This window comes from Falco peregrinus, chromosome 12, assembly GCF_023634155.1.
Source record: "Falco peregrinus isolate bFalPer1 chromosome 12, bFalPer1.pri, whole genome shotgun sequence".
NCBI classification, from domain to species: domain Eukaryota; kingdom Metazoa; phylum Chordata; class Aves; order Falconiformes; family Falconidae; genus Falco; species Falco peregrinus.
Genome location: NC_073732.1, coordinates 15,422,674 through 15,435,768, shown reverse-complemented (window position 1 = coordinate 15,435,768; position 13,095 = coordinate 15,422,674). Strand labels below are relative to the sequence as shown.

Here is a 13,095-nt window from a genome sequence, read left to right as displayed (position 1 = left end):
AAAAAAACATTGCTATCTAAAAAAAGGATTAAAACACCTCTTCTTTTTCAGAAATATGAATTTGACTTACTGGAACTCTAACAGGAAAAAACCTTTACAATATAGAAGAGTTAAAATAGATCTTAACCATTAATTTCAAATTTTGATCTCAACTGTCCCAAAGTTATGGAGTCTTCAGACCTTGCGGTGTGGCTCTGACCAAGTTTTGTATTTCAGCCATTGGGTAACTCCTATGTATTTAGTAAGCTTTTCACAAAAAAACCCAGTAGACTAACAAGCCGCCACACAGAAGCTTTATTTACAAAGTCCCCAAAGCGGGTCAGTAAAGAAGAGAGCAGTTACTGTCTGTAGCTTTCCAGTCATTACTGGGTCCTGCATGGAGCCACTGAAACACTTACTCAGATTCCATTGTCCAAGGCTCATACCAGGACTGCTGTTTCACCCAAAAAAACCCAAAGGTTTGGAAAGCAAGGCAGATGACGATCTGAGACAAAACGGAACACAGAAGTGGACCTGAGATAAGACCTGATGGAGGCCTTCGCGCAACAAGCTCCTTCCAAGCAGGGTTCAGACTCACTGCAAAGAGAAAGAAAAACAAATGACACATTACATCATTATGGTTTTCGAGAGTTACCCTGTTCACATTCTGCAGAATTAGAATGGCTTGCTCATGACAACACTTTAAAAATTAGTCCAGAATTGCAAGTGTGAAACCACCTTGAAAAGATTATACTGCACTAGAAGAACGCCACAGTGCCTTCCACAGGCTGGTCACCCCCAGCAGCAGCACAGGACAGCAGGGGACAATAATAGAAGCCATGAGACTTGAGGAATTAGTAGTGTCTGGCCAAATTCCCTTTGTCTGGCACAAGGGCTTACAGCTCGTCTCCTCAGTTTTGGTCTGCCACTGCTCCAAAGCAGCAGCTTCTACTAAACTTGAAAACGGAATTCTGTGGAATCAAGTACTTCACTAGGTAATAGTTTCCGAGTATAACATTTTCTGGACAGAAATACAACTAAAAATGCAAGAAATCAAAACACTTGAGAAAGATGATACTGGAACAACTCCCGTTTTGATTCCAAAAACGGTTTCCTTGTGTCAGTACAGATTTACCACTTCCTGTACCGTGAAGAACTAGTTTTCTATGATCACGCCCACAACCTGCTTTTTGCATGAGGGCATTTCACAGGCTTCAGATGAATCTATCTCGGTACACAGTGTTTGGTTTTTTTAATGCATATACTGTAGTAGGTGTAACATCCCAACTGTATGTCACAGTACTTAGCTTACTCCAAAGAGCACCTAATAAGGTGTTAAACAAAAACTGACCAAACAAAAACTGCTTCATAGAAGCCAGCAGTAGTAATTCAACACAATACTTACTAGTGAAGACAACCACCAAAATGATTGCCAAATCAATGAAGAGAAACTGGAAATCTCCCAAATTGCTCAGGATCTAGACAAAAAACACACTTGAAACATTGGTAATCTCTTCATACCAAGAAACATCTTACAGTGACACTCCTATGGCATTAATTCTTTAATTATCACCCTGTAAACAAGACAGTCTCTTGGCAAACTGTGTTCCTTTATCTGCAGGGGTCTTGACTACTCTACAATTCACAGGTCCAATTCCTGAAGTATCAAGGTATGAAACCACTTCAGTTTCAAGATGCATAAGCTATTTGTAATTGAAATTTGTTTGTAATCAAACTTACATTACTGAATCTTACAAACCAATGAAATAATAGCTTAGGCCCACAGTTCTCTAAACACCATAGCTTTACTATGTAGTCATACAGAAATGCCAAGGTCCTTTAGTACTTTCCATGATTAACTCTGAATGCAAATTAAAAAAGACAGGATTTCTACCACATGCCATATTGCAAATCCAATCATATTAATAGGAAACACCTCACTTGGCTTTCTTTTTTTTTCTCCCTCCTAACTCAGTACTTGCAAGCTGCTCTCTTTCAATCCTTACATAAAAGGAATGCATTGCCCTTTAAATACAGTTAGGCTATTTTTAAATGCTGATGTTTTTTAAACAATTGAAAACTGTATTTCTGTTCCATTGATATGCTTTTTTGGACTTCACACTGTAGAGACTTTCTATCCATAGGCATTAGTTATTGCCTCTTTAAAAATCGATACTCCCATGTTTTTCATACAGTTAATATTAAAAAAAAAAAAATTGAAAGAATACTCACAATACTTTTAGTCCAAAGACACTTTTTAGAATGCAGGTGTTGCATACCCAAAAAAGACTTGGAACAATTTATATTCAATATCTATCCATTTTCAAATCTCAGGATACTTACAGAATATAGCAGAGTAACACTGATGTACTGGATAATGCTGTATAATGCCATGAACTTAAATACACAGAAGGAAGTTATTAAAGCAGCACGGCCTTCCCTGTTAAAACAAATGCAAGCATGTAACTGGAAAGCTTCCTGTGCAAGCAGTTAAATTCTGCTTAGCAAAATGTTAGCTGCAATTAAACACATCACCAAAGCCTTCGAGGGACATTAGGCTGAAGAAATACAGAGAGAAAGGGGTCGCAACGGTACACTGTCAAGTACATCAGAGTCGTGAGCATGCCTTCTGAACTGAGCTGCCACCAGACTTCAGTGTTCTTTGGACTTTATGTGGTTTTCCAAGGAAGGTTTTAAAATGCAGGTCTGCTTGAAAAAGCATCGATGAAGCACTAGTTTACTACACAGATTGAACAAACATGCAGTCAGCCACAGAGCTGCTGACTTCAGAAATGTTTCCAATTACGCATTACCTCATTAGTTCCACACAGACTTAACTGGATTCTTCTCTGGCTGACCTTTATCCAAAATTACTACCCAACTTCCAATTCTATAAGCAAAAATTGGTCAAACCCTATTTAGAAAATTTGTTTTCTACTCTGTACGCTGCTGAGCAGTTATCTGGAGAGTTTTACTGCTTCCAATTACACACAGCCTTTATGGAAACTAGTAGAGTCACAAAGACATCAAATTAAATATTAACATGTAGAAGCTTGCTCACACTCTAAAAAAATTAACTTTACATGGACAAAAGGGTTTGTAACAAAATACTACATCATTCTATGGCAAGACTTTGCTCAAAGTACCTTCATTAAAGAAACAGAACTACTAAAAATGTACGGCTTGTTCTTTAGTTCAAACTGGCCTCCTACAGCATCAAACATATACTAGTATAGGGTAGGCAAAAGGAGTTACACAGATGCAGTTAAGTTCACAGTGAGTGGCATTACCTGATCAGTTTTGGCACACAGGAAATACTAGGTGTCCTGGAAGTGAACGGTGATGCCACAGAAGCCTCAAGTTCAGACAAAGATATACCACCATGTGCCCTCTTCAGTGCCTGCCAGTTAATGTTGAAATAGAAAGAGCGCATTTTAAAACTTGCTTTCAGCTGTAAAACATAACTGAACAGTTTTGTATGGAAAATAAAAATATACTTACGCCACAGTCATTTGCTCCATCTCCACACATGCCCACATAGTAACTATAAAAACCAAACAGATGTCAGCATTCTGAACCATTCCCTAACCATAGTCTGTTTAGCTTATTTCATTAAATACTTCTACATTATTTGACTTATTCAGGGTTTGCATAGTAATGAGTGACTGTTAATGCTAAAAGCAATTACTGTTGCCACTATACATACAAGGAAGTGGACAGAAAAGTAACATGACTTGGCCAGGTCAGCCAAACCAATCATGTTTATCAGCCCTCTATCATTCCAAGATGGTCTAAAGCGTCTTTGCTTTAGGCAGACAGACTTTTGTCTGTCTTGCATAGCTACAAGGCCTGACACCATACAGTAGTATACTGACCATGTATGAACAGAAGTCACCCAGTTAATAGTACTTCTGTAATATACAAAAGACATTTGGTGCATTTGTTTATTAAGCCAAGCAACCAGATTTATAAAACATGTTAGTCAGTTTAGTTATTCATTATTTATAACTTCATGAAAAGTCTGAAACTTTTACAACTAGCCAGCAGATGGTACTACTCTCATTCCTGCTCAGCTAACAGGCTGATTTACCAACTCGGGGATGTTACATTAGCCCAGCCTTTTCATCTGGTAAAACAGCTAACAGCATACACAATTTTTTCTTCCTATTGCACCACTCAAGTCAACCCTCCCGGCTTTCTATGCTTAAGCAAATACTTACTCTACATTTTGTAAAGCTTCCACCAACTGAGTTTTCTGATCAGGCGCCATGCGAGCAAACACAGTGCCATGTAACACAAGCTGGAAGACAGAAGATCTCTTAATGCTCACAGGGCAAAGTCTGTTCACCATCAAAAGTGCCCATACTCAAGTAAAATGCTCACCTTGGGTACCAGGTCCTGAAAATGCTCCAGAATCACTGCAAATGACTTTCCATTCATTGCAAAATGGTATTTGGTCATCTGGAGATCCTCAAGGCTTTCATGGACCAATTTAACTGGAATATCCTATCAAAAGCAGTTTAACACTCTAGCTGTAATGTATTTACACAGATACCTTGTAATTTCAAGCTAATACTCAGAGGGGTAATCCCACAGATCTCACAGTAGAGGAGGTTTCTAAGAATGTTACTTGAAAAAAACCTCATACAATGAAAACACTTACTATTAAGAAAATACGGTTTAATGTTTCAACTGCAAGCAGCTAGAGCAGTCTTAAGAGATTGAAATGTGGGGGAAAAAACCCTGCCTCCTGCACCACTAACATGTCAAATGTTGTATCACAGTTGAAAGACTATCTCCCCCAGCTGTTTTACTACTCTGGTGTTTTAAGATCTGAAAGTTAACAAGTACATCAATTCTGATTTGACATTTAACAGCAGATTTTCTATTTAATGGAATAAGATAAAAAGAAAGAAACTCAACAGTAAAACTAACTGCTTACACTTTAAGAACATAATAATGTTTGTATTACCTCTGAGTTTATGGCTGGTGATGAACTAGTGCATTTTGCAAGGGTATCTGCATAATGCCAGTTGATCCTGGCAGCCTGTCCATCCTTTGGAGGTAGTGCTTCAGCAATAATGACCTTATCCTGAGGTAGAATCATTCCACAGTCTCTGGCCACAGAGATAGCAGTTAACATGTTATCCCCTGTTAAACAATTGCATTTAAAAAGGTTTCAGTTAGAAAAGGATCAATAGTGTATACTGATACTCCATGTAAGACAAAACCAACAAAGCCAGTTTGAAACTAGGACTGCCTAACATACCAGTAACAACCTTGGGGCAAGCCAAGCCTACAGACAAAATTCAAAGCCTAGCCCATTAAACACCTCCTCGGCACTAACATCACTAGAAACTCCATATGCTTCTTCCAGCCATAAAGATCTAGATTCTTATTGACCAGATCTTAGTATATATTGAAAATCAGGCAGAAAACATGCAGCCATTTATAATACCACTTTTTAAACATGGTCACAGAACATGCAAACACTAAGTTGTATTGCAAACCTATCAAAACATTATTCCAAAGTTGCAATAACTGTGATTTAAAAAGCAAGCACACATATTGCATGGAAAACACTGAGCATAGATACGTCCCTGTAAGCAGGCTAGCTAAGCCATTCTTACCACCCTCCCCTAAAAAAAAAAAAAATTACTTATAATTCAAAATGGTAGGGACCCTCAGGAGGTCACCTAGTCCAATCTCCTGCTCAAAGCAGGATCAGGCATAATATTAGACCAGGACCTTGATCTAGTTTGACCTGGAAGACCTCTTAGGTTTTTCAGCCTCCAATTCAGTATAAAGTAACCTGTGCATGGAATCGGGGAGAGGAAGCTATGAAGTAGAGTTAAGCCCTATACTGGTTTCTGATCTCTGACTTACCAAACCAACTTTTATCCAAGAAGAAAGAGATTGGTGTCTGCATATTCTCACAATAGTTTCTAAACTTCCCTCTCGCTATAAATACAGTGTAATCCCAGCCTACTGACACTAAAAATTGACTTCATACACTGTAATTAAAGACCAAAAAGAGATGGATTTTTATTTTTTTGAGTATGAATGTTTAGATGCCAACCTGTAACCATGACGGTGCGAATGTTGGCTTTATGCAAATCTTCAAGTACAGCAGGGGTTTCTTGCTTCAGCTTGTTTTGCATTATAATTAACCCCATAAAATCCATGTTGCTTTCAATAGCATCTCTGTAGAAAAGGAGGCAAGGAAGAGAACACTGGAAGAATTAGAATTATTAGATGTAGCTTAAAAAGCCTGATTTTCTGTTTATCAAAGGGAGATGTTTATTTTTAACCACAAAAACTAAAGGATTTGCTTTATAAAAAAGGACCCAAGATTATATATAATAATTTATACTTATTTCCCTTCTTTTAATTGAACACCAGTATAACAAAATGTTTCCGCTCAAGCACGATTTTTAGTTTTTTCCACAAGAACGCTTTCTAAAAGAAATCACATTCTCAAAAAGCTTATAGCTAGGAAAATATGCTCTAAAGCTAACTGCATTCACAGCCAAATTTTAAGATTTGTTCAGAATGCACATCTTCAGTTTCCAAATTAGCTAATACTTAACATACAAGTACCAAGTTGTGTTAACCAAGGCTAGCAAGATTAATAGACATTAGCCAATTAAATAAAGCAACTAATTAATTTTGGTTTACATGAAAGTCAGCGTATTTACAGGTCTTGAGTATTTTACTGCTACTGTAGATTTTTACACTTGAAATTGGAAAACCCATTACTCTTTGTACTGCTTTGCAAAAAGTTCATCTTGTACACAGAGCTGATACAAAAGAAGAGTCAAAACTGGCATTTTCATAGCGATGCTACACTTTCAAACACAATGGAAAAGATAGCATTATCTATAAAACTAGGACCAGCTGAAAAACAATTAACAGGAAATACTACTCTTTAAAGGAAGAAACCTTTCTGCCTTCCAAACCTTTCTGACAAGCTTTGCAATGAGAAAATGGACATGCTATCTATAGCAGATGAAGAAACTATATCAAACATGCACAGGAGACTTTCCACTGTGGGCTAATATCTTTAATAGACACAGATGATAGAAGTATGTTCAAATACCAAAGAAATCAAATGAGGTTTCCTGCCACATTAGCATAAAATAAACACCATAAGAAATTAATATTGTAGTTCATTTCAAGCTTAAAGATGTTCCTCATAATTCACATTATTGCAGAAAAACTTCTGTATCTTACATTTCTTTGTATTGTCCAGGGTACAAATAAAGAATGCACAGAACTACATATGTCAAGAGAGAAGAAAGCTAAAGAAGAGTAGTAACTGATTAAAACAAAAATAAACATTGCATAATTAATTGAAAGCATGCTCCTTTTAAAGCTTGTTACTCATTAAAAAAGTGAAGTCACTCTTACCTATTAATAGTCTGGACTTTGTGCCATGTAAGCTTAGACTCCAGTTTTCTGTGAGCAAGAGCGATAACTCGGAAGCCCTGCTTAGTGTATTCTTCCAGGACACACTCAAAGTCAACAGGAACTTTAAAGAGGTCAAGTTTAGAGTTATTAAAATTATTCAGATTACAGGTGAGCTACACAATAAATAAGAATAGTTTGTTCCTTTACCTGTTTCCTGCTTACACAAGCTGGCAATCACTTCAGGGGCACCTTTCATATAAGCATCCATTCTCTTCTCCCCTAGAACTCTCGCTATTACACACATACGTTGCAGAACTGAAGAAAATGGAAACTGGCGCACAATTCCAATTTCATAACTGGTCTGTGTCATACAGGAAGGAAGAAAAGGGTTACACCTATATACATTCTAAGAAAACAGGTACATGCTTAATTGAAAAAGCATACATACCGGAAGCTCAAACAGCTCCTAAAAAAAAGAAAAAAAAAATACATTTACTGTAAATAGTATTTTTCAGCTACAAACTATTTAAACATAAATCAGTAAATTAATCTACACAGCACTCAATATAAATTCACATTGTATTTGCAATGGATTTCATAAAAGCTGAATACAAATATACTGCATCTGTTTAGTATCCTTTACTTTCAGTGAGAGACAGTAGAACTTCAGAGCTTGATTCCTCGATTAGAATTTGCAAGACCTTTCAGTCCAACCTGTGTCTGTTTAGCTATGTAAATGATTAAAGTGCTATGGTATTTGAGAATAAGGCCATGATTATTAAGTACGTATTTTTTAAAAAGTCATGTAATAAGTTTTGAGAATGTTCACATGTCAAGCTAACTACACAGTAATTACTGCTGTGCATTACATGGAGTTCTGAACAAAAAAAGACACTTCTATCTACTACAGAATAAGAGACATACAGAGGAACAAGCTTGCTATACCCTCCCACTACACTGATCTGGATAGTCTGGTTTTACAGTCACATGCTTAAATATTCCCTCCTGAAGTATTAAAAATTTCTTCTGTCTGCATTTTGAAGCATATGTTAAATCTGCCAAGTACATTTTGGTTTTAACTTGGCACTTAAAGCACACATCTCTAAGGTACAATGGTGGCAAGAATTCCATGCCATGCAGTGACATTAGCACACCTAAGCACTTCATTACCACAGTAAGAATTGGGTAATGACAATTGGGTAATATTAAAATGTGTAAGCTCAAAAAGCATTACAGCACTTCATAACCAGTCCATAAGGGTAAAGCTGACAATCAGTCTGCTCACCTTTAAAGTGGCATATACTGAATCACTACCTTCAACAACAGTTTAAACATGTTTTCCCTCTTTGCCATCACAAACCACACAGGTTTGATCCTGCTTGAATTATATCAGCTAGAACCACAGCATACGGCAAAATGTGTGTGTTTAACACGAAGGACTACTTTAACTCAAATAATTGGTTTGAATTTTTATACCATTTCTTGATTTGTTGCTTGCTTAGATTCTGGGAGAAGTTGTTTTGAAGGTCGAACCACTGTCGGCATAATTCGATTATGAAGGGCTGTTTCTTCTTCAGTTGCTTCTTCTAAAATCTGTATTAAAAATAAGCAACTAATTTATACTTTCATTAACTTTGATCTTCTCATAATGTAATTTTCAGAAAATAAACAGGCTTGGAAGTCAGCCCAAAGTGCAATGATCTTTCTGAACAGGATTTCCTGTGAGAATTAAATGTCTTAATTTAGCAATTAACTTAAGATCCACTTCACTATTTTACACATTTATTCTATGCATTGACACTTTGCAACACGCATCAGAAAGACGTAAATTAGCTCTTCAGATCCCTTCAGTTCTATAAACTGTTGCACTGAACACATTTTAGGAACATTTTCATATTAAGACTTCCTTTGACACACAGGCGTTATCAAAAGCCCACCGTTTTACAGTTACAGCGTATAATAGCTTATCTTGCACGTAACAGTGTAGGAAATCTCAAATTACCGACCTTAAAAACATTGCACCTCTTGAAACAAGCACACACTTACCCATCCTATCGCTTCAAACATCTTCAAATCAAGCGGATCCCCCGAAAGTACCCCTTCAATTTTTGTAAGGGAATGACAAGTTGCCATGCAAGCAACAAACTCAGACTTCAGCAAGCTCTCACTGCAAGCCCTCTCTTCCGGCAAAAGGAAACTAAAACAATGAAGTAATAATATACTTAGCACTATAATTATTTATTATGAGCCAATTCAAAAGGTTTGTTTAGATTAGCAGAAGAAAATTGACTGCACAAGTCTCTTCACTTGTATTTTCACACATCACAGCAAATAGACTAAGACTCTGGGCTGGAATCTTCAGAAACAGTCACAACTTCCGTCTCCTTCAAAAACTCTGTTAAATTCACTGACTAGTTTGATTCCTTATATAGAGTCCTCTTGTCACTTTGTACTTTAGCAGCCCCAGAAGTCATCACTTAGGATTAAGGAAACATGCTGTACTTCAGCATTTCTGCAGTGTGAACCTAATGAGGTCTCAGGCTTTACAAATTAAATTCCACCTCAGCTGTGTAAGAGTTATGACTTTCATTACACCTAAACCATATTTTCAGTTGCATTCTTACAGCTCATTACAGAAATGCAAACATACATGAGCTCACATTGAATTTTCTACTCTATTCTGCTGAAGCTGTTAAAGCATAACTAAGTATTATATTTTCTATCAGCCCTGAGCTTTTCCTTACCGAGCATTTTCCACCCGTTGAATTCCCCAAAGATCCAAGCCATCCTCAGTAAGTGTGCCAGTCTGCAAAATAAACCAAGGGGCATGGCAAGAAGAAAAAGCTTTCAGAAACTAGTTATCCTGAGACACAGCAAAAATTAACAGTTAATTAACCAAATTACACCTGAACAATACACTTTTTTTTGTTTTCATCTAAAAATCAAGACTTCAGGACAGGAAATAGAGTATCTACCTTGCTTTTTGCTAGTAATAAGTTCCAACTCTGTTAAATAACTTAAACCATTCAAAGCAATCATGCCTCTCCTTGGAGACAGGACAAATGAAACAGACCCTTAAATTCCAAGGATGACAGCTCAACATCTCTATGTTCAGGAGTTGGGAGCAACAGAAAAGAGGTACCAAACCCTTAGTACTACTTTCTTACATAGCTAAAACTGAAATATATTTATAAGGATAGCCACAAATTTTGTGGAGGTACTTAAGATTTCAGATAGAAATCTAAGGAGGAAAATAAATTTTATTTAAGAATTAGATACAAGCAAACGATTCTGGCTAGTGGCATTACTGTCTTCCACTAATGTCCCTGTTAAGGAATAACAACAAAATATGCTGGTTTGGCTTTTCATTGAAATAAATGAAAATGAGAAACAAGTCTGACCTCACACTTCAATCTTCCACAAGCCTGTGTACTAAATAAAACTCTTAACAGCCCCCAATTCTCACCTTCAGGGGTGCCAATAGTAAGTTAGTACTTTAGAGTCTTGAGATGATAAAACAGCTCTGTATTTTAACAACTTTTTAGAACAGACAGAATTAAATGCATTACAGGTAGTAAACACTGAATACTTGGAAGCTAACCGGACATAAATTATCTAATTTATACAAAAGCAATGAATTTTCCTGTAGCTGCCAGTCTGTGTGAATTCCCACATATAATGCAACACCACTCCATGTGGCAACACAAAGTTTCAAAATTCACCTAACCTTATCAAAACACACAAGATTGAGCTGGCCACAAATATTTATCCTTTGTGGGCTGATGCAGAAGATACCAATTTTTTTCAACCTTCTTTGTGCATAAACGATGCCAGCAGTCATGGCAGCAGGGAGCGCTGGAGGCACTGTGATAGTGATAATGTCAAGAGACTCAATGATGATGGTATGAGCCGGAACCTGCAATAAAGATCAGAGCTAATGAACAAGAACTCACTACTTAAGGATTCACTATCCCACTCAAACGTGTAACCATAAGCAAAATCCACACGTTGCTTTCTCCAGTACAGCATGTTCTGGATTGCCCAGAAACCTAGCATAATCTTCACCCACCATCAGCAACCACAATAATCCAGTCCTAAATTATCCACCATCCATAACTTCAAGTTTTCACTATTTCCCCTGCAAATGCATTACTTCAACACAGTAACTGAATAACGCAAAATTTTTTGAGAGAAAAAAAACCTACCATTAATCAGTTATCAATTTCTTGGTAAGGATTTTTTTGCCTGCAGCATGCTTTAGATGTGCTGTTATCCTATTTCTTCCAACTAGGTATCAGTCAGATGGTAATCTTAGATATAATAAAGATAAAAGTCTAATAACTGGGTCAGTAGAAATTGAGATAAACTCAAATTTCACCGTAGTATATTCAAATTCCACTCCTCTGCTGAATTTTGTTCTCGGCAAGTTTGCCTTTCTCATTCCGTTGACATAAAATAAAGCAAAGACATTTTCACTTAAATACGAATTGTTTCTTATCATCTGAAGTGTGTTGGAAATTGCGACCAACAGTTTTCTAAAATAAGGCAGTTGTGGACCAGAAATGAAAACATACCTCATTTAAGATGCTATTGACAACCGTGTAAAGAAACCCAATGCCTGCCACCACCACCAGAGACAGGAGAAACAAATAGGCATCTCTGTAGAGTTTAAAATCAGTTGGCTTGGGATATAGTATGGAACGAACAAGCTGTCCTTTAGCAGTACTAAAGCCTAGAAATCAAAAGGAGTAAGTTATTAAAAGTATAAACAAGAGCAAAGCTATCCAAATATATTTAAAACCTCAATGAAACCCTTAAGCTACTCATTTCATTAAGACTCTCAATACACAGTAACAGATGTTTTGCAATACTGTAATTAAGGTGCTTCAAAAATGTATATGCACATCATACTAAGCACTTCTCTCCCACGGCAAGGACATGCAGCTGATGCAAACGAACCTTTCTTCTACAGCAGCACTAAATCCTCAAATGATTTGGCCTGGAAGAGTTTGTTGTATTACATTTTGTCCCTCAAAGTGCAGAGCGAGTGGGTATGTTCATTAGTTGTCTAGTTAAGCCAGTCCTTGCAAAAAGCAAATGAATTATTCAGAGTCCAACCATAAGTACTCAAACAGCAAGCCTCTGTAAACTCCCTTGACAGCCAGAAAGAAAAAGGCAGGAAAAAACTGCAGTGCACAGTCACGTTTTGGAGAAACCTACCTCTTGATTGCATTTTGACACCTAAACTAGGAGACTAGACTTTAAATAGAGTCTTAAGAGTCAAACAACCCTGAGATCCTCCTTGAACCTTTGCCTCAGTATGTGAAGACGCCAACACAAATTTTGTGTGTCCAAAACATTTGGTATCTGCTTAGACTTCAGCGTCTATTACTACAACCTCAATATCAGTGTCAGGTCTGCTGGCATTAGTCACAGCTCCTTAACAGCTTCTCCGTCTGCAAGCCATCACAGCAAAGGTTAAGCTTTCCACACCGATATCTGGCATTCAGGATTCTACCAGAATGAAGAAGCTATTGCATCAGCCTTCAAGAGGCTAAGTTCGTCACAAGTGGAACAAGGCGTGAAGCCTCCAGGCTTTGAATTTGCTACTGCAGAATACAAACCATGAGCCTGTTCAGAGAAGCTCAGCGTGTCAGTATGTACTCAAGTATTTAGCCATGAATCCTTTGTAATTCTACACAGCAG

General features: G+C 37.2%; 1 protein-coding gene across 5 annotated transcripts in view; it reads right to left on the bottom strand.

Moving 5' to 3' along the window:
- The window catches only part of ATP13A3 (ATPase 13A3), a 61,274-nt gene that overhangs the window by 11,137 nt on the left and 37,042 nt on the right, over positions 1-13,095 (bottom strand). For all 5 annotated transcript variants that reach the window (XR_008749362.1, XM_055816969.1, XM_055816970.1 and 2 more), the window contains 17 exons: positions 11,964-12,121; positions 11,117-11,305; positions 10,134-10,195; positions 9,436-9,586; positions 8,866-8,982; positions 7,838-7,855; positions 7,597-7,750; positions 7,390-7,510; positions 6,059-6,183; positions 4,952-5,130; positions 4,363-4,485; positions 4,200-4,279; positions 3,481-3,523; positions 3,270-3,379; positions 2,323-2,419; positions 1,385-1,457; positions 399-576 (listed from right to left, as the gene is read on the bottom strand). Coding sequence is in view for 4 of the 5 variants with exons in the window: in XM_055816969.1 (XP_055672944.1) it covers positions 399-576; positions 1,385-1,457; positions 2,323-2,419; positions 3,270-3,379; positions 3,481-3,523; positions 4,200-4,279; positions 4,363-4,485; positions 4,952-5,130; positions 6,059-6,183; positions 7,390-7,510; positions 7,597-7,750; positions 7,838-7,855; positions 8,866-8,982; positions 9,436-9,586; positions 10,134-10,195; positions 11,117-11,305; positions 11,964-12,121 (1,978 nt within the window). In the remaining variant the exon portion in view is untranslated. The remainder of the gene's footprint in view (positions 1-398; positions 577-1,384; positions 1,458-2,322; positions 2,420-3,269; positions 3,380-3,480; positions 3,524-4,199; positions 4,280-4,362; positions 4,486-4,951; positions 5,131-6,058; positions 6,184-7,389; positions 7,511-7,596; positions 7,751-7,837; positions 7,856-8,865; positions 8,983-9,435; positions 9,587-10,133; positions 10,196-11,116; positions 11,306-11,963; positions 12,122-13,095) is intronic.